The following is a 22,825-nucleotide window of genomic DNA, read 5'->3' as shown; positions in this document are numbered from 1 at the left end:
TAAATGTCATTTTGACACATAAATGTCTTCCCTTCAGGCAGTTACACACTGTCCTTTTTTCATCGCCACATACAGTAAAAACAAGGTATCCTCAGAACTAAAATTCTGGGAATACATAAATACACACTGCTTACTATATCCAATTTTGACTCCCTCTGTCCCTTTTTCAAGTTCAATTCAATGAGGAATCAAAATAATAATAATAATAATAATAAAAAACGTCCCTTAGGAGCTGCAATTGAAATAATCAACCGCTAGGTCCAAGCCTTTGAACAATGTAACCCAAAAAACTCTCCAAAGCCATATTTCCCACAAGTCTAGGACTCGGTTGAAGTCTCTGTCTTCTGATAATGCTCCAGCTCTTTTTTCTTCTTCATGGCAAGCTGCAGTTGCTTTTTGATAAGCTGGATTTGTGTTTCCAGATCTGTCAATTCCTGCACTATTGGGTTCTGGGCAAGACCCAGCAAGTCGGTTCTTCCGTTAGATGTGGCCTGTAATGGAAGCTGTCTCTTCTCCTGTGGGGACAGCAGTTCTTTACAATGTGAACATTCCAGGTCATTTTGTTGTCCCTCTTGGTTGGATAATTTTCTCCTGTTGCAATTGGAAGTTCCCAAAGAGTTCCATGGCATTTGTTGGTTGTTTCCAACATTGCAGCTTAATTGAGACAATAATTATATCACAATATCAGTATATAAATACACATTTTAGGAAGCAAAGTACTAGTTGTCCCAATAATGAAAATCCTGTCATGATTTACTCAACCTTTTATCATTCCAAATCCAAATGACTTTCTTCCGTACAACATGAAAGGGGAATTTTTGAAAGACTTGATGTTATTTTCCAAACATATGCAACAAAAACTATCTATTTTTACTCTTGTACTATATTCCAAGTGTTGTGAAGGCATATTATATCTTTCAGTGAGAAACTGATTACTAAAAGTCTTCACATCTATCCTAGCTTTCCTCAGTGTGTTCATGAGAAATGCAGAAATCATGAATGATTTGGGCTGGATTTCCAGAAACCTTCTTAACTCTACTTCGTTTTTAAATTATACCTTAAGCTGTAACTTAAAGGTGCCGTAGAATGCGTTTTCAAAATATGTAATATAAGTCTAAGGTGTCCCCTGAATGTGTCTTTGAAGTTTCAGCTCAAAATACCCCACAGATTTTTTTTTTATACATTTTTTTAACTGCCTATTTTGGGGCATTATTAAATATGCACCAATTCAGGCTGCGGCCCCTTTAAATTCTTGTGCTCCCCACCCCCGAGCTTGCGAATGCCTTAAACAGCATAAAGCACAGCTAATATAACCCTCAAAATGGATCTTTACAAAGTGTTCATCATGCAACATGTCTAATCGCGTAAGTACAGTGTTTATTTGGATGTTTACATTTGATTCTGAATGAGTTTGAGGCTATGCTCCATTGCTAACTGGCTAACACAACACTGTTGGAGAGATTTATAAAGAATGAAGTTGTGTTTATGAATTATACAGACTGCAAGTGTTTAATAACGAAAATAATGATGTCTCCATGATTACAGTAAGAAACTATGGTAACTTTAACCGCATTTAACAGTACATTAGCAACATGCTAATGAAACATTTAGAAAGACAATTTACAAATATCACTAAAAATATCATGGATCATGTCAGTTATTATTGCTCCATCTGCCATTTTTCACTATTGTCCTTGCTTGCTTACCTAGTCTGATGATTCAGCTGTGCACAGATCCAGACGTTAATACTGGCTGCCCTTCTCTAATGCCTTGAACATGGGCTGGCATATGCAAATATTGGAGGCATACATATTAATGATCCTGACGTAACAGTCGGTGTTATGTTGAGATTCGCCTGTTCTAAAGGTCTTTTAAACAAATCAAATTTACATAAGAAGGAGGAAACAATGGTGTTTGAGACTCACTGTATGTCATTTCCATGTACTGAACTCTTGTTATTCAACTATGCCAAGGTAAATTAAATTTTTCATTCTACGGCACCTTTAACATTAATACGTTTTTAAAACGTTCTTAATTAAAGCTGCAGTCCGTAACTTTTTTTGGTTAAAAATGATCCAAAATCAATTTTTGAGCAAGTACATAACCAGCCAGTGTTCAAAACTATCTAATTATCTTGTCTCGATTCACAACGGTAAGCTTGTAGTAATGTTTTATAATAAGAGCGACATGGTGGATTTCCATGGGAAATTCGAGCATGCAGCAGTTCGTCTGTGCGTCATTACGTCACGTCCGTAAACTGAAAGGAAGGAGTCCCATCCAGGCTAGTCTGTTTAATCACATGAGAATGCTGCTGGTAGTAGCACATTTATAGCCTTTTCTCACAGCAGCTGAAATAATCAAACTTATCATTTTGATGGCGGAATGTAATCCAGAAAGGTCCAAATGACAATCATCAGTGACAACTGGAGATTCACCCGTAGTCAAAAAAGAAAAAAACTTTGGACTGTGGAGTGGCTACAGAAATTGAAATCTACAGGTAACGCTAATACACACTAAATACACAGTCACGCAATGCTGATGTTAACATTAACAATTTTAGGACAATATAACAGTAATAATAATTTGCACGGTTTGGCATGATCCGAGCTAAGTGATCGTTAGATATAATCATCATTGGCAGTGCAATTTATTGTAGGCCTAATGTTTTTTTCCTCAGCTGGTCAGAACAAAAGTGGCAGACATGTTACTTACTTGTTCAGATGATATTTTACAGTGAAAATTCTTATATTGGTCATACTTTCAAGATGTAGAATCTAGGTGACTGACAGCAAGTATTAGATTCATCCGCGCTGATGAGCTGTGCCGTTGCACAACGCAAGTACAGATAACTGTTCCGCATATGACTGCAATTGCAGGTTTCAAACAGTGATGGTGACTAAAAGGAAAAATCATGGACTGCAGCTTTAAGTATACCTTCTATAAGTCATTAGTTCAGAAGGACCACACTTAGCTATACCTTATCACTGTTGACAGTCTATACGAATATAATTCTGAAATTGTAATACACACAATGTTCAGTTAGGTTGAGCTAGAGACAGACGCGGTCAGCGCTTGTCATATTCCATACACATGTCTATGGAAGCTGCAGTAATAACCCTTTCACTTATATAATTTGACAAAGTGTTTTATTTATATCAGATACACATTTTGTATGATACAATAAAGTTTACTCTTTTTCTGCCAGTTCACCGGCCACATACTTGTATGTATTTTGGGGACAATTTCGTAAATCCGACAGCTATTGCAAACTCATCATGCAACAAAACACATTCACTTCCACATATTTTACAATCAGAATATGACATCAAATTTGGAAATCGGATTTCAACTAAAATATCTTAATTTGTGTTCCGAAGATTAACGAAGGTTTTACGGGTGTGGAACGGCATGAGGGTAAGTAATAAATGACAGAATTTTCATTTTTGGGTGAACTAACCCTTTAATGAACTACCTGATCTGTTTCACAAAACTGGTCTAATAAAAACCAAAACAACAAATAATGTCTTTAAAAGACTTACTAATAATATACTAATATTTTAGCACACAAGTCATGTGACAACTTGTATGATACTTTAATGGTGCTTTATGTTATTTTTAGAAGTGTGAAAGCTTCAATTTACTGTAATTACAAGAAAAAGCTGAACAAGTTCACATTTTTTAAAATTTCTCTTTGTGTGTTTCCTTTAAGAATGTCACTACTTCAGGACTTTAATTTAATGTTGCTTGAATGCTACAGAGTATATAAAAGCTCCTTCAGTATGACAGCAGTTTACCTTTTCTCCGGTTTTGCAACAGTCTGTAATTTGTCTTCTTTGAAAGTTGGGTTAAGTGCTCGATGTAATCTCTGAAAAACAATTAAATTATTAAAGTAAAGAAGTGCTGAGAATTACAAAGTAAATAAAGAGCAAAGCATTCTCTTAATTTTAAAATGTGTCACCAAGATTGGATGTAATTATGTTTAATAAAACCAGCCTAGGACTCTACAAATGGAACTCTACAAACTTACTTGACTGGTGTGGAGCCAGTACTTATGCTGTGACGACTCCTGCATTCTGGGTATCAGCCAGCGATGGACAATGTGTTCACCTAGTGTGGTGAGGAGAGACAGGGCCACTCCAATGCATAGCATGACAAATAACCCTGAGAAGTGCTTTATTCCCATCTGTAAAGTCTGTGTATGACCACAGAAAGGTAAGGTAAGAAAAGAGGAATAATTCACCCATGAATGAAATTTTGTCAGTATTTAATCACCCTCACATAGAATCTCTTATTATTTCTTATATATATATATATATATATTCTGTATCACACACACATGTTTGTTTTTGTGAATTGTGGGGACATCTCATAGGCGTAATGGATTTTATACTGTACAAATCGCATTTTCTATCGCCATACACCTAAACCTACCTATCACAGAAAACGCTGCAAATTTTTACTTTCTCAAAAAAAAAAAAAAAAACTCATTCTGTATGATTTATAAGCCTTTTGAAAAATGGAGACATGGGGTAATGTCCTCATAAGCTCCCTCTCCTTGTAATACCTATGTCATACCCATGTCATTATACAAATTTGTGTCCTGATATGTCACAAAAACGCACACGCACGCATGCACAGACACACACACACACACACACACACACACTCAGACAAAATGTCAACAGAAAAAAATATTTAAAAAAAGACTTCAAAGTCCCACCCCTGAAGTGTGCATATTAGTAGCCTAACTATATCAGTACTATATTTACGCAGCTTTCTTTAGTGTACATAATCAAAATGATAGCATGATTTTCAGTTTGTATCATGACTTACTTCTGTGACTGCAAAGCTTCTTTTACCACAGGGTACCACCTTGTACCACTTATCATGTAGCATGTCCATAAATCCATCAGATTTGTACTGACTGACCAACTCAGAGATATTTGAAGTCAGAGGTGAGTTCTGTTTAAGCCCAATGCCATAGCCTGTGAATACAAAGGAATTTTTTTTATTTTTATCTTAGCTATTAGAGCAGCATGTGCACAGTTTTTCATTCACTCTGTAACCTATAAACAATAACAAGTGAGTAAGAAGCATTCAGTTACTTGCCTTCAATAGCAAACGGCTTTCCCACTGTCAGCATTTTGCAGTCTGCATCAATAGACACTTCATAGTCTAAAAGAGCTTTGTCCATTATAAAAGCATCCAGCTTTTGGGGATCATTCCTGAAATAGCATCAAACAGTTTGCTATTATACAGTGACACACAGAAAGTATTTGCATCCATTATAGCCTCTCTCTCCCTCTCTCTCTCTCTCTCTCTCTCTCTCTCTCTATATATATATATATATATTTGAAAAGTAACATTTTAAACAATATCTCAATGAACACAAAAAACTATTTCCAAAATGCTGACAAGACTAAGTTTAATATAACATCTGTTTAACTTATAACATGAAAGTAGGGTTAATAATGTAACTTAGATTACACTTTTGTTGGAATGAACATGTTGGCGACATTTTGCAACATCTATCTTTTTCCATTCTTAAAGAATGACCTCTTTTAGAGACTGGATGCTGGATGGAGAGTAAGGCTCAACTTGTCTCTTCAGAATTGCCCATAGGTGTTCGATTGGGTTCAGATCAGGAGCCACTGAATCACTTTCAGAAATCCAACAGTGGCCTTAGATGTGTGTTTAGGATCATTGTCATGTTGGAAAATTGCATGACGACCAAGGGCACTGAGTGATGGTAGCATCTTCTCTTTCAGTATAGAGCAGTGCATCTGTGAATTCACAATGCCATCAATGAAATGCAGCTCCCCGACACCAGCAGCACTCATGCAGCCCCACATAAGGATATTGCCACCACCATGTTTCACTGTAGGCACCATGCATTTTTCTTTGTATTCCTCACTTTAGCAGCACCGTACAGTTTTGAAACCATCAGTTCCAAAAAAATATATCTTGGTCTCATCACTCCAGAGTATAGAGTCCCAGTAGTCTTCATCTTTGTCAGCATGGGCCCTGGCAAACTCGCTTTAAAAGAGGCTTCTTTCGTGGACGGTACCCATGCATGTCATTTCTTCTGCAATGTATGCCGTATTGTGTCATGGGAAATCGTCACCCCAGTCTGGCTTTCTACTTCTTTAGATAACTGCAGTGAACTTGCATGCTGATTTCCTTCAACCCTTCTCATCAGAATACGCTCCTGTCAAGGGTCAAGGTGTTAACTTCCGTGGACGACCTGGACATCTCTGTGAGATGGTTGCAGTTCCATCTTTTTAAAATTTTTGTACCAATATTGCTACAGAATTTTGACTGATAAGTAAAGATTTGCTCATCTTCTTGTAGCCTTCACCTTTCTGGTGTAAAGATTAAAAATTATTTTCTTTCTCAGGTCTTGTGACATTTCTCTTCCACGTGGTGCCATTGCTGGCAGCATGAAATGGGAAGGGGTTTTAGCACCCTTTTATAGTCAACTGTCTGCTGGACACCTGTGTAATGAACAATTAGACTCACCTGTGGGTGAGTTCTTGTTAAATTCGACATTTGTAGTCTAAAATTTAGCTTTGCTACAGAGATTTTCAGTGGGATGTACTCATTTTTGCATCACCCTAATTTGAGTAAAACTGAAAATGTAGTTCTCTAAGTTATATTATTAACCTTACTTTCATAAGTTAAACTGATAATATAAAACTTAGTCTTGTCAACATTTTGGAAATTGTTTCTGTGTTCATTGAGATATTATTTAAAATGTTACTTTTCAAAGGGGGTATTCTCATTTACACTGAGCACTGTATATATATTTTGTCTATGGAGGTACAATGTCATGTAGTCACAACATGAACTTTTGTTCAGTATTGTTGCATCAGTCAATTAGTCCTAAAGTCCTCACAATGAACCAAAACTACTAGAACCAAATACCTATACACACTCGTAGAAGGGAACACAGAGTTCATAACCTGACTTTACTACTAGCAGTTGCATCCCTGTATATCCTATGTAGTTCAAAAAGTATGTTATCTTGCAAAAACACGTGCTGGATTGATTTAAAAGGAGAGTCCTTGCTAACCTTCTTAGGAAAATATTGCAAATTTCATCTACTTCTCCTGAAATCTATTCATTCTGTCCTGCTTGAAGGAATTATACACTGTGGCAATATTTTGGAGTATGTAGTCTGATTTGAGGACTGCATCAAATCATGTCCTGAAGGTTGTGGAGACTCAAAAGAGGAGTTTCAGACTTGCAACAGAGGTTTACGAAAGGAGGAAAAATTTAGTTAAGTGTGGCTGGTCGAACACTCATGTGATGTTGTTTAGAAACTCTTGGCATTGACTTATTTGCTTGGGGAATTCCTACAGTTAAGTTCATATATGTTAAAAAGCCCAATTTCACTAATTTTCGGCCATAACAACGAGAAAAAAGCTAGAAATGTATTGTGTATGTATAAAGAAATGTTTAGAGAAAGTATCAAAAAAAAAAACCATAACATGTTTTCTTAGAATATATTACTATAATTTATATATTAATGTTAATCGATGGTCAGGTTATAATTGTCCCTCCCCCCATCTCATTCCATCCCATCCCATCCATCCATCACTTACTAAGCAAAAGCTAGCAAAAGCTCACTGACATTTTAGTTTAAGTGCCCTGACCGTGTCAAGAAATACATCCCTGAAGTACATTATAACACAAGCATACTTGTTTTTTTGTTTGTTTGTTTGTTTTTTTAAACCTCAAGGGTTCAAAATGTATAGCATAATAAAAAGACCTGCTTGCTTCCCAAACTTGAACAGTTGTTCCCCAGTATATCTGTTGTTTTGATTCCCATATGGAGATGATAGATAGATAGATAGATAGATAGATAGATAGATAGATAGATAGATAGATAGATAGATAGATAGATAGATAGATAGATAGATTTCTTTTCTATATGTGTTTTCGCACAGTCCCAACATCAGTCAAACAAGTCTATTCTTTCCTAGACTTGTACAGTAAAACCACATGGATTTGTACAACATAGCAAGAAGGCGAAAGCGATCTATGAAGGACGTGGTTGAGGGCATCCAGTAAATTAGTGCTGCTTCAGTGATCTATGCCACTTTGCAATAGCGATTATGACTTACTTGAGATGATCTATTCCATCAGGGGTTGTAGGGACATTGTATCGTCTCATGTATTCATGCATCTCTGGAAAGCTTTTTTTCACATAGTCCTCAGCGCTGCTCTCTCGAACAGTTCCAAAGCGGAAACCTTGTGATGGATGGTGGAGCTTGAAAAGCAATAAGACCATTTTCAGCAACCAGTAAGTATATTTTTAGCCTCTTAACTATTTGCAAGTTGCAAGCCTGCCAGTCATTTTGACATAATTTGAAAATGATACACGCATGTTACTCTTACCTTGGGATCATGTATACCTGAGAGTTGCTCGTAGGTTTTCTCACCAACCATTACAGCGGCGAGATTAGCTGTGTATGTTGACAGGCAGAACAAACAGAAAATGGCCCAGAGGTTCATGAGGAATCTCCCAGTCCAACACTTTGGCGGCTTAATGGCGGCAGTCCTGCCGAATAAGATTGCGTAGCAAACGTTTAGTGCAGAGGAGAAAGAAAAGACACGGTCCCTGTTCCTCCCCCTTGGGGTCATCCCAAAAGGGCTTTTCCACTCATAGAAGGTCAGGAACACGGCTGTCACATGTAAAGACACAAATATTCCTAGCCACATACTCCAGTGTAGGGGCCACATGAAGGCACCGATAGGTGCAGCAGTATCTCTAGTCCTGACAAGAATTCCCAGACTGGTGGAGAAGAAGGGGCTGGTGAAGTCAATGACCTGACTGCGTGCTGAATTGATGCTAAAGGAAGTGACAGCCAGATGTGCAGCCCCACTCATGAGGTCCCCGACCAGCCCTGTCCAGCGACCACTCTTGTAAGCTCCGTATTTTCCATCTCCCACAATGTAGAGGTCAAAGTCAAACCCCATGTCCTCTGCCAGCTTCTCTAAAAGATCAATGCAATAACCATAGCAACATTTTTTAAACTCCATGGGCACGGTGTCATTGGCACCTTGTAAACCCTGAAAAAGACTTTCCAACAAGGCTGTATTGTTTGTTAGGGGGTCAAGGCACAACTGGCCAGCCGGGCACAAACCTTCTTCATCAACATCTCGAGTGAAGACAAATGGGTGTTCTACCAGGGTGACGACTCGCAAGTGTAGACGTGAGGAATGCCGCCAGTCTGCCCCTGTCTGAGAATGTCTTTTATTAGGCCAAACACCATAATCCATAACCACCTTTCCTTGCTTCCAGCTGCCGAGACGTGTCCACATGGGCTTGCCTATTGGGTCATGCTGTAAATTCCATATGAAGTGATTGCTTTCAGAGATGATGGTAGATTCCTCTTGAACATTGACGTAGCCACTCAGGCCATCAAACGACATGTTGGCCATGTATCTGAGAATCAAGAGAAAATAGATTTCATCCAATCTGTAGAAGTTAATCCAGTCTAATTCTAAAGCAAAAGCACTAAAGCAAAATTGACCTAATTTGCTTTTATAACAAAATGTCATCAAAATGCCTTATCTAAAGGCATGTTCACACCAAGGATGATAACAATAACTGTATAGTTTTAATAATCATTCAACTATAATAACACAGAGAAATGATATTGTTCATTTTCAGAATGATTTTTCCAGTTGATGAACAATGAAACATTGACAGCCAATTAGAATTGATCCGACTTTAAACAGCGCAAACATTTAAAGCTCCAGATGACATAGCATTGTGTGCTTACAATAAACAGAACAGTCTCATGCATTGGTGTAGACGCTTATATAGTTATCGCTATAGTTAACATTCTTGGTGTGAATGGGCCTTTACTGTGCAGGATTCATCAAAGAAAGATACTTGGTGTATTTATCCTTCAAACAGAATCTACCACAATTACCACAATACCACAAAAACACTTGTAGTATACTTGTAGTGTAAATAGCTGCTTCCAAATAATGAAGCCTAATGTTTTATAATTAAATTAAATCCTGATAGATAAAATCAAGTCCCACTCTACATTACCTTTAGATTGGGCAGTAAAAATAAAAGAGCGCTACCAACTTCGAAGTCACATTTACAGTAGCATGATCATTGCTGGGTTGTTATTAAAACAGTGTAGCTCTTTGTCACATTTTTGTTTTTATGAGATCCGTATTTTGTGCCATATAAATTCTGCTCTAACTGCAAAATGTAAAATAGGCTGCATGAACAACTTGTAAGATACTGCCCCTTTAATGTCTCCTGTGTAGTTAACCTAGGTAAAGCATAGCTAACTACTTTTCTTCCAAATGTAATTTTTACTATTAGCATTTATCTGTAGATTAACCACCTCAAAATTATTAGCAGGGAAATTGGAAATCTATTAAAAGCTCTATAAGCTTCTATAAGCTTTTGGAAATCTAAAAGCTAATAGAAGCTTCCACAACACTGATGATTTTTTACTGTACATTCTATTTAATTTGGAAACATGTAGCATTACAAAAGTTAAATGTCTGTGCAAATGCATTTTTCTTTAATGCTTTAACTTCACACTGAACCCATTGCCTGATGGCTAAGCTGTGCTATTTAGCTACTTGACTGACCTTTCAGTTTAGGGAAAAGTATTATTGTGTCTTGTATTTTTCTCTCTTCGATGTAGAGTTTTTTTTTCTGCAACAGTAACCCTGTTAAATCAGTAATGGTAGGAGTGCTGAGCATGTGAAATTTAAGTCCTGAGGCAGTTTGGTTAGAAATTGGCGAAGTTGTTTACTGACAGTGCAGTGTTGGAGAAAACGCTCTTGATATGCTGTCTTAAAAAGCTCCTCTCAGCTGCTGTGGATGAAGAGGATAATCCTTATATAATATGCAGACATGCAATATATTCACTGGTCGCAGATGATCAGAATTCTGACATTGGTTGGTCTGTCAAAAATTGTCAAATTTTACATAATGTAAAAACTAACCTTTCTGAAAGGCTGGTGGAAACTGAGAGCGGATCTCTGTTCTTGCTTTGTCTGCTGCCTTCTAAGGCAGCATTCCAAATGAAATGGAACTTAATAAGATATAATTTGGAACACTCTACTTAAACAGCAATTATACACGTCATATGCATAGCACTCCTGAGGTGCAGGAAACATTACTTCCAATAGAGTTTGATATTTACATGTTGCTAAGCTAATGATGTGACACTCTCATAAGCATAAAAACATAAATATTGTATAAAGTAGTAAATATTTACTTTGACAAATCTATATTATCAGTCATTTTAAACTGACACAATGCATTATGAGCTTGTCTTCCCTGCAAATCATAAATTTGATGCGTTCTTAGAATTTAGCTGAAAGAATGTACACTCTAAAAATAAGTGTTCCAGAAGGGGTTTTCACAGTGATGCCATTGAAGAACCATTGTTAGTTCCCCAAAGAACGGTTCTTAACAGATCCTTTTTTTCCCCAATTCTTAAAAGAACAATTTAATAACCTAAAGATCCTTTTTCCACTACACAGTACCTTTAGCACAATAGAAAGATCCCATGGCAGTCAAAGGTTCTTCATGGAACCATAGATGCCAAAAAAGAACTGTTGCTTATTGTTAAGAGTGTATAGAAGGCAGCATAACATTTTATTGATATTACAAAATATCAGACAGTGTGCCAAATAAAATACCTGGACAGAAAGGTTCCTGATGTGAGATTTTTAGTCTCAAGTCTTGCCAGACAATTTGTGATGCCAGGAATCAGTGCCAGCTCTGGAGACACAGTGGCAGCCGATCCCACTGCCCGCGCTACCAGCTCTAAAGCATCCTGGACATAATGATCCAGTGAAGGCTTGCCCATTTGACCATGTGCAAGAAGACCCAAGGGAAGTCCCTCTGTCCATAATTCCTCCACGTTTTGAGAGTCTCCTATAATCCAGCGGTAATCAGGAAGAATCAGACCAAACTTTGCAATGGTGGTAAAGATTCTCCTTATATCCCTGATGTCACATCCAAAGGTCACTATAGTAGATGTTGAGTCTTTGATGGACTCCAGTTGACCTTGAAGTGATGTTTGAAAGTCACTTTTGGAGCTGTTGTTGGTGGATATCTTAAGAACCGTCCCCAGATGAAATTTGGAGTTGTTATGGAGCAAGAAGACAAAGTCTGAAATGTTTATCTGTTGACACATTACCAGACTGACATCATACCAGTTATTCATGGACAGCAGGGAGAAGATGAGATCTGCTTGAGAGGTTTGAGGATTTTGCATGGCCATCTGGAAATGGAGTGAGTTCTGTTGGAAATACATAAATGAGGATATCATTACAGAGAAATTAGTATAGTAAGGACGGGTCACGTTGGTCAACAATCCAATGTCAAACTGGTTGATAAGTGATGTCGATTAGTTCATCTAGTCTTAATTTGCTTTTAAATTTTTAACAGCAGTGCTAAAATTAGCATGGTTTATGGACATTTTTTTCAGTCATTTATATCTGTTAGCTTTGAAGTCATATATATGGTACTGTGCTTATAAAAGTTGTAGAAATTAACCTTTAGCAGATATACACCTTTTTAAAAATTACAATTCCTCCAAATCAACCAGAAATATTGCACTACACAAACTGACAATATCCCTGCATCTAATAGCATCTACCACTGACAAGCAAGAATGAAATCATGAGGTGCATCACAAATGGCATACTTGTGCCTTTTTGTAGTATAAATACTTTGGGTAGTGTGTACACGCTGAACATTCCAACAATAAGAAGTGCACTTCAAATACCCAGATGATACATTTAACTGGAAAAAAGGAAGGATGGAATGTTGGATACTTTGTTGGAATGTTGGACAGCCATAAAAATGTCATAGATTAGACAGTAGAGTACATAGTACATAGTTTAGTATAGTCAGGGGTGCACATAACTTTTTTGGTCTGGTTCTCAAGGGAGTACCTGGAGATTTTGCTTGGTACTCACACTTTACACGACACATCCTAAAAGCTGTCCTAATCACTTTCCTCCTGAGTCCTGACTGCTCTCCTCACTATCTTCTTTTCTCTCGAACATGGTAGATGATGATAATGATTTTTTTTTTTATTTTTTTTTTTTACTAACATTAATGACAGCAAAGGCTGCTGTCACTTTAAGAAGGAAAGCACGGACCGAATAACTGACACACATCCGGTTTCTTTCTCAACACTTCACTTGTGACATAACCGAGAGAATACTTGCCGACACAGGTATTTTGACATCATTTTGTGTGTATGTTTCCTTTCAAGCGCAAGTAAACGCGAAAGCGGAATTAATTCGGTGTTCGTGCGCCGTCTGACTCTCATCATGCGCGCGTTTCGGGGGGCTGTGCGCACAGATTACAGTTCACGAGTCCTGATTTTCGCCTCTTCTTCCACTTTTAAAGTCGTTTGAATGTGTTAATTGGCGAGACAAAACACGTCCAAATTACAAACTTTCACTCTATGATGGTTAAATATAGCAGTTAATCCGCGAATCACATGCGTGCCGAACCGTTGGACCTTATCCGTATGGATCACGGATTAACTGCGATCCGTTGCACACCTAATAATTAAAGAACACACATATTATCATGATTGCTATTTTACCAGATGGAGAAAAATCCTAATCCAGTAAGTAAACGTATCCCTGTGAACAGGTACTCAAAAGCGCTTCCCTCCATGTTTTCTGGTACGCATAGTTTATTTTTACCGCGCATGCGTACCTGCGTACCTCTAATGTGCACCCCTGAGTATAGTATATAATACTATAATACATAGTGTATATAGTATATAATTTGGGACACAGCTATGATTCATGGGTGTGCATCAAAACATAACAAGTTCAATAAGTCCCGCCCCAAACCAACCAGTTTCAATAGAAAACATATCAATGCTGAAAAGACATCAAACAATTACATAGGGGGTTTTAAAATGGATATTTAGATCAGAGTGAGGTGAATGTAAATCCTGCCTAATTATGCTTATATAATTATATTCTTTAAGAAAGACTGATTGACTACTCATTCAGGCAATTCTCCAACTACAAAAAAAAAAAAAAAAAAAAGAAGAAAAAAAGGGGCCAACCCAAAAATGGCTAAATATTTAGTGGTCTTTAATCACATACCACGGAATAGCCTTCCCCAACTTGCAGACAGAAGAGTCAGTGTTGTTCCACTCAATGTTAATGGCTTCCAACAGTTTATGAATAGCTGAAAAACGTCTCCCAGTTCATTTGAGTTTAATGCGAGATAAAATATAGGGTTCAAATCTGAACTTTGACAAAAACATGAGCCTGATGGACTTGTTATTCTTGGTTGTCTTTGCAATTTGGGCAGGAGCGTTGTCTTTTTGAAAAATAACATCTGATCATTCCTCTTTAGATAACAACTTTTCAATTGTGAGAAGCAAGCCATTCTGCAATAATGATTTTTCACATTGAAGTAGCTCACCAATACCAGCAACTAAAAGACTCCCCACACAACGACACCTATTCCTCCATACTTCACAGTGCTAAAGATGCATTTATTATTATACTTCTCTGCAGATTTTCAAAGACACTGCTCTGGAGCATGACCCTGCAACTCCTGTTTCATTGTAATTCATCCCTCAACACACAACTTCCCGTATTCTGCCAAAAACTTCATTCTGTCTTTGATGTGTTTTTTTTCTTTTTTCTGAGACAGCAAGTAGCGCATTGAATAGTGCATTTACAATGTAGTCTATTTTGAAAGTGTGCAGTTTTGCACATCTTTTCCCATCTGCCAAACAGAGGGAAGGCATGAGTTTAAATTCCAACAGATATTTATCATAATGCATGATTTTATGGAATTTCTCCTTCTGCTTGAAAATTGAGTTTCTGAAGCAGATTCTCCTCTGGGGAAAACAAATATTTAGATTTTCAACATGATGTCCAAGTGTACAATTCTTTGCTCCCAAAAACAATTACTTTAAGCACTCTCTGGTTCCGTTTGTGATGCATTAAAATAGAATTGCATCTAGAGGGGACGGAACTTCAAAACTAGTTTAAAACATTTAAAACTTGATGAGTCTGAAAATAGTCAAATCAGTTCTGATTTTTGTTTAATTAGCATCTACATGCTATATTTAACTGCATCATGTTGATCTAAAGACACAATGTATTCAATAAGCCTAAATTATTTGATTTTGATTTCAGAAATGTTGGCTAAAGTATTTCAAATGACCAAATAATTTAATTGTTGGATTTTCCTTCTTACTTAAATGGCCATTAGCATGACCAGTGGTCAAAAGTGTGCTTTATTGACTCTCTTAGGTCTTTCCCAGGTATGAAAATCATTCATACCCATCAATATATGAATGCAGAGTATATAGAGAATTTCTAAAACGTTACCCACTGAGTACAGTGGACATTCAGAAACATTTATTACATGAAGTCTGGAATCTTGTTGTTTTAATGATATAATAGCCATTAATAACATGACATTGTCCTGCAAAGGAAATCAAGACCTTTCGCAGACACTGGCAGATGAAATGCTTAGCCGAGCCATTTAATTTCCCCTGGGGCTGCAATTATGTGATGGCAGAAAACAGGCTAATCAGAATTGATTAAGGAAAAGCTTTCCAGAGATTTATTTGAACATGTCTAAACAAAGTCAGACTTATTTTCTGTAGGATTTGTCATGAGATCTGACTGACCGAACCAGTGGGAGAGCAATAAGTACCATTAACAAGTTAAGAAGTGACACTTAGAGGTTTTGAATGGCTACATCATCCGGAATGTGTTTTATCTTGAGGGAGCCCATGCCGTTAAATGATTTGCAAGCTGGGATACAGCCAGATATTACCACTGTGTCATAAAAAGCACTGGAGGGTGATATAATTATGTGCGTTTCCAGCAGTTTTGAAGATGAATCGTTAAAAATGGCTGATCTGATACACCCCTGTCCTTCGGGCCTGTGGAGAGTAGTTTGATGAAATTTCCGTTTGTCTTTTCATAACCTTGAATCCTTCAAAATATCCTGAAAGGTATTCAGAATGACAAATGACAAAACCATCAAATGGTGTAAAGTAATGTAGTTGCTATTATGTTGTTTATTCTGATGTAGGCAGGGGTGCTACAAACCTTTTCTCTTGTTAAACTGTTTTAATCTTACAGTTCACTTTCTCAAAGCGAGATTAGTCTATTATTTCACTGCTCTTGGATCTTGATAGCAATAAGCTAAAACACTAGAAAAGGCTGTTTTTCCCTGAAAAACATATTGCAAATGTGTTATTGATATTATAGAACAGTTAAATAATCAATAAGTTAATATTAAGTAAATTAGATTTTTTACACATATTATCTGTTTTTGTTTATACATTAAATTTTGTTATATACCATTTTGGTCACACTTTAGTTTAGGGTCCAATTCTCACTATTAACTAGCTTAACTATGATAAACTCCTAATAATGCTTATAAATAGTTAGTAAGGTTAAGTTTAGGTATTGGGTAGGATTAAGGGGTGTAGAATATGGTCATGCAGAATAAGGAATTAATATGTGCTTTTATAAGTACTAATAAACAGCTAATATCCTAGTAATATGCAAGGTAATAAGCAACTAGTTACTAGTGTGAATTGGATCCTAAACTAAAATGATTCCACTATTTCTTTACCATCATCCCCTTAACTCCTCCCCCTCCCTTTCAGCACCCCCAAACCTTTTAAATTCTTGATTAATATTCATTTTTTACACATATGGTAAATGTCCATGATAATTATTATTCTATTTTTAGTTCTTCCATTCTGTAAAATGATATGCAATACAATCAGTTGAATGCATTTTATTATCTTTTTAACTATACCCCCTTTTACTTAAAGATTTCCAAAAGATTAGAAACACTATTATGAAGAACCAAACAAATAAAGATCAAGTAACATTAAGATGGCAATGGTCCCAGAAACCTTTGGGTTGAAAGGTAGGAGCTTTGTGTTTATCCACCATCTGTGAACAGCAGTAACAAGCACATTGGGAGACTAATTGCTATTTGGACAGATACTAAACACTGATTCTGAGTTTACAGATAAATTGGACAGGATAAATTTCACATAATCCTTGTAAACAAAGACCTGACCAGAAGATGGTGCTAACCTCAAAAGATCAGATATCAAGCAGCTCAGCCCTAAGGGTGTTTAGCAAAATGCATTTTTTAACAGACACCATGTGCCACAGGCATCTAAATTGCTGTTTTGTGATTTAGGCTGATCCAGCAGGTGTCATAATAAACTTATTAGTTTAATGAAAGCAATCCAACCCCAGCTGACCTCAAACACATTCAGTGCTTGATTCAGACACAGGCAAATGTAGTGAACATTTGATACCATTCTTTAAAAAAATCAGTTGCACTAATAAATAGCACTGGAGATATGTATGCACTAAATATGAGACATACACAAATATTAGACATACCCATTCATTATGACAAATTGTATTTGCTCTTTAATTTCTAAAAAGTTATATTACTATATCACTCACTCCACCAAACACCACCTGTCATGGTGGTGACAATTCCATAATTCAAATGGGAGCTTATTAATCGTTTTAAAAGAGTTCTATATTTTAAGTTCATTATTAATTTAAATTAAATCTTGTTATGATGTAATAATGTAATAATTTGAAATGTAATAATTATATGACATTCTTATTGCATGTGACATGTACTGTGTGATCACAAGGGAAAATAAATATTTTTTGAGAAGCGTAGAATCAGTGAGAGTAGAGTATTGTTTATAACCCCAAACCCTTAAATATCTACTAAAATAGTTCATTCATTCATGCTTCCAGTTAATGCATCAGTCAGTTCCAAAAATTGCAACACGTTTCCTCTAATTCCATTTGTGTGTAGTACAATTCCCCAACATTGCAGTATTTATTTTCATTTCTACTGGAAAGAAATGTTGCTGAAAAAAAAAAAAACTAAGCAGCATTAGACCAGCATTTCCTGAATATACAATATGTAAACATTATCATTTATTATGAAAATAAACACACCTGACTCTGGCGTTTGAATATCTTCTGGACGACGCTGATGACTGGAATCTGTAGCGTTGTAGCAATAAATTCCAACTTGACCAGCTCATCTCTGTTTTGTGGAAAAGCAATGATGGCAGAAACTCCTTGCACAATGACAGTGTGGCAAACACTTTGCAGGAACGACATGGGATCACCACAGGCAGCTGTAGATGGCGAGGAAAATGAGAAAGCAGGTAATTCTCCAAGTCCTGCTTCCACAGCCATGACTATTTCAAGGGTGAGGTTGTAGGGTAAAAGCCCCACCACTCGATTGAGGGTCTCCGTAGCGAGTATAACAGAGTCGCGAGGTAGAAACACAGCATCCGTACCCACTTGTTTGAGTGCGGTTTTACTTTTGGAGGCCTTGTGTGGGTTATTCGCTGAGCTTTTAGTCCTAATATCCCTCCAGCCGTGTCCGTGAACACTTTGGATGATCATGTCCCAGTCTTCCCACGTTTCTCTGTCTGCATCCCAGTCCGGATCTCTCCCGCTGAGGGGATCCTGCCTGAATACTCGTGGATGCAGGTGCAGAGCTCCGACTCTCACCGTATGTCCGATCCTTTTCAGAATCTGACATGGTTGTGGATGCGCCAGAGATGCTGGGGGAACAAGGATCATTATCAAAGCGCTTGGCACAAGTAAAGAGAGACACACCAACCTGCCCAGCGCACCACAGATCCAAGAGCCCGGCATTACTCCAAACGAGGCTTTCTTAAGCTCTGGAAATGACGGGATCCGCGTCCACCTGCGCGCCCGATGGTTCCTGTACAGCGCTGGGTAGATGATGGATCACCGGTGAATCTCCTAGACGCAGCAAAGTTGCGCTCCTCTCCAACTGGCTTCTGAGGGATCACCAGCAGTGCACATGTCCAGCGCGGCTTAAAACACTCGTTGCTCATCTCAAAAGCGTTTATGGGCGAAATATTCCCAGTGTGAAATAATCAAGGGTGTTTTTACGCGCTCTCCAAAACAGGCGAAAAGGCAGCTAAATGCAACTAAACTAAAATGCAAAGTGACTGTAAAAACTAAAAAAATAACAAAAAAAAAAAAAACGATTATGTTCTCCAAATCAATGCAAGGTATGTCCAAGAAAAGAAAGATTTGATTGAGTTTCGATTTCTCTGTATTTTTGTTGGCGAACCTTTATTCCATCCTGTATTTTATCACGAAACATCGTGACAGATCGATATCCACAAATTACTCGCAAACTATGTAAAAACAGAAACGATCGTGGCTTACATTACAGTTTAAACACGTTGCGCAGTGAAAATGTCCCGATAAACTCCCAGAATGACGCTGGAATAGTTCAGATAATTGCACAGGCTGTGCTGTGCGTTTAACCCGTTCACTGCTGCACTGACGCCTCTAATGCTATAGATAGACATCAGTCATAGATTATGCGCATAGCTGATGGATTATATATATATATATATATATATATATATATATATATATAGCCTATATATATATATACACAGTATATTTGATCGCTAACCACACACACACACACACACACACACAGAATATATATATATATATATATATATATATATATATATATATATATATATATATATATATATCAAAAAAGGTAAACCAACCAGATTAAATCCCATCCAATTTGATTTTATTTCTATAGCACTTATCCAAAAAAAAAACAACAACAAAAAAAAAAAAAAAATACGCACCAGTGAGCCAGTTAAAGGTGTCAATGTGGCAAGGAAAGCAGATGCTGATACTTTCAGTTAAATGGAAAATTTCTAGTATCTCCAGTTTTCAGTTGATAGCTTCACAACACTTTATCTGTTGCAGCAGCCAGTTGAAGTTACACACCACTTTTGATGAAAACGATTCTTATTGGTTAGGAAGTATAACCTCTGCCTCTCCCTTGAATCATCAGCACCCCTGTCGTCCTATCGCTGCGCAATCCTGACTTACAGCAGGAGAGGTTGGATAAGAGGAGGGGTGTGACACCAGAACACTGCTGTTGGTGAGTGATGAACACGACAAATCTGATGGCTGTTGTACCTCATCGCCACTGCCATAAATCTCACACATAGTTCATCTGCTGAAACTGTGCACCAGTGCAACGGTTTCCCCCTGAGGTCCAGGTATACAGTCGTATACAGGCTACAACAGATGACCTGATGACTTACTGATATGTTAAGTGTTTTAGAACACGTTTTTTTTTTTTTTTACCCTTCAGATTTTGATACAGACTGATGCAAACTATAATATAGTGTTACGACCCAGGGTCAAAGTCTGTACCAAAGGTTATCGTTTGCTTGTTTCTTTATTCTTTTTCCTTGACACAACTCAGATTAAAGGCAATCTTTTCAGGATTGGGCAAAGCCAAAATAATAAACAAATGAGGTAAAACTTTACAATAAGGTCTCATTTGATAGAATTAATGTATTAACTAATGAACAGTTGTTACAGTATTTATGATAACACTAAAGGTTCATTAGTTAAACATTAGTTAACTACATTAGTTAACATGAACTAAAAATGAACGGCACTTATACAACATTTATTAATCTTTGTTAATGTTAATTTCAACAATTACTAATACCTTATTAAAATCTTGTTAACATTAGTTAATGCACTGTGACGAACTAATGTGAACAAACAATGAACAACTGTATTTTCATTAACTAACATTAACAAATATTAGTAAATACAGTAACAAATGTATTGCTCATGTTTAGTTCATGTTAGTTAATACATTAATGTTTAACTAATGAACCTGTGTAATGTAAAGTGTTACGGTATTTATTAATCTTTGTTAATGTTAGTTAATAAAGATACAGTTCATTGTTTGTTCATGTTAGTTCACAGTGCATTAACTAATGTTAACAAATACAGCATTTTATTTTAATAATGTATGAGTAAATGTTGAGAGTAACATTAATTAAGATTAATGCAGTAGAGATTTTATCTAATGGAACCTTATTGTAAAGTGCTACCATAAAAGATGCCGCAGACTAAACCCACAACCACTGGAAACCTACTTGAAAATAGATGACAGGGGACTATCCTGACTACCTAACTACACAGTAGAAAACATTAGAAAAGGTATTTCCAATCAAAAATAAATGTCACCCAATCTCTAGCCTGTCACGTTTTGAGTTTGTCTTTTGATCTGTTTCTCCTTCCTGTTCATGTTTAAGTTTCTTTGTTATTATTTGAGTCTGTTAATTAGTTCAGTTCTCCTCCATTCTCCTCTTGTTTGTATCCTAGGTTACTGATTTGATTAGTGTCCTCAGTTCAGGTGTCTTATTAATTAGCCTCCCATGCTCCACTGTTTCCTTAAGCCCTCAGTTTCTATTTGTTCTTTGCTTTGTTAATGCCATGTGTGACAGTGGTATGTTTCTCCTCTGTTGATTCTCTTGTTTATTGTTTTGATTGTTACATTAAAAGTTATATGACTAGATCTCTTTCGTGCTCTTTAATACAGCCACCGACCTGTGGTGGAGAAACACAATAATATTCACACTATTTACAATAAAGTAAAAAAAAAAAAAAAAAAAAAAAAAAAAATACTTGCCACATTGACAAAACAAAGAAAAAGAACAAGCACATGGGTATAAAGTTAATGAAGCAATGATTGACACCATAAACTGGCATAAACTTAACCTCTATGTTCATACTGCGTTTTATTACACGCTCTGTGGAATACTTGATTCTGATTGGTCAGTGGCGCCATCCAGCGGTACGTTATTCCCCGATAACAACCGCTGGAAACAGTTAACATAGGCAAATCCGGGTGAAGTCTGCAGTGCTATATGCTTGCTAGGAACGTTTTTTTCCTGTGGAAGTTTTGACCTTAACCTCAGTGTAAGTTTTTGGGATGTGCTGGAATAGACTTTATAGAGTGCTCACCTCTTGCATTGTCAATACAAGATGTTGACCAAAAATGATGCACCTCTCGATGGAAATGAATGTTGAGATGGTATTTCCATCAAGAGGTGCATCAATTTTTGGTCAAGATCTTGTATTGACAATGCAAGAGGTGAGCACTCTATAAAGTCTACTCCAGCACACACTAAAGACTTTTAAATGAATTTAAGGTCTGGACTCAAAGGTGCCCATTCATGTGTGAAAATGATTCTTCATGCTCTCTGAACCATTCTTTCACAGTTTTAACCCTGGTGAATCTTGACATTGTCATCCTGGAATATGGCCATGATGTGTCTTCCTACATGGTTGTTTAAGAAATGAAAAGCTACACACTCCATCTTTAAGGTTTAAAAAACCTTTGCCAAACATATAACTTGCTAGATACATAATAATCACTGTAATAATGATCCATTCATACACTGTAAAAAAAATCCCAGTAAAATTTATGGTAAAAAAACGGCAGCTGTGGTTGCCAGAACTTTACCGTAAAAATACAGTAGCAACATAAAATTTTTTTGTAAATTTGTAAATTTTTACAATGAATTGTTATTTTTCACTTTACAAAAACTGTGAATTTAACGGTATTTTACCGTAAAATTACATTAAATGTACCGTTAGATCTATTACAGTTATTCACCGTATATAGTACGGAAACTTTCTGTAAACCAATTGACAGTTTTTCACCGCAGCATTTTTACAGTCTTTTACTGTTAAAATCACAGTCATTTTTTACAGTGTAGATTCTCAAGTATTTGCCAATTAAAATCCAAAGAGCACTTTTTTTTGTGTATAACAGCAAATCACTCACACCAGAATATAATACAACATTAGATACATGTAAGTACTACACACCAATTCACTAAACACAACAACGCTATTCTTC

At 36.7% G+C, this 22,825-nt stretch overlaps 1 protein-coding gene across 1 annotated transcript; it reads right to left on the bottom strand.

The window, feature by feature from the left end:
- Positions 1 to 317: 317 nt before the first annotated feature.
- grin3a (glutamate receptor, ionotropic, N-methyl-D-aspartate 3A) lies at positions 318 to 18,660 on the bottom strand. Its single transcript, XM_067395706.1, has 9 exons — positions 18,022 to 18,660; positions 11,692 to 12,296; positions 8,401 to 9,451; positions 8,127 to 8,272; positions 5,110 to 5,225; positions 4,834 to 4,985; positions 4,028 to 4,192; positions 3,795 to 3,865; positions 318 to 654 (listed from the first exon to the last, which is right to left on the bottom strand). Exons 1-9 carry the CDS (start codon positions 18,658 to 18,660, stop codon positions 318 to 320), a joined length of 3,282 nt encoding a protein of 1,093 aa, XP_067251807.1.
- Positions 18,661 to 22,825: the final 4,165 nt, after the last annotated feature.

Source organism: Chanodichthys erythropterus, chromosome 10, assembly GCF_024489055.1.
Source record: "Chanodichthys erythropterus isolate Z2021 chromosome 10, ASM2448905v1, whole genome shotgun sequence".
Classification (NCBI taxonomy): domain Eukaryota; kingdom Metazoa; phylum Chordata; class Actinopteri; order Cypriniformes; family Xenocyprididae; genus Chanodichthys; species Chanodichthys erythropterus.
Note: the sequence above shows the minus strand (reverse complement) of the source record. Positions and strands in the feature narration are given on the sequence as shown.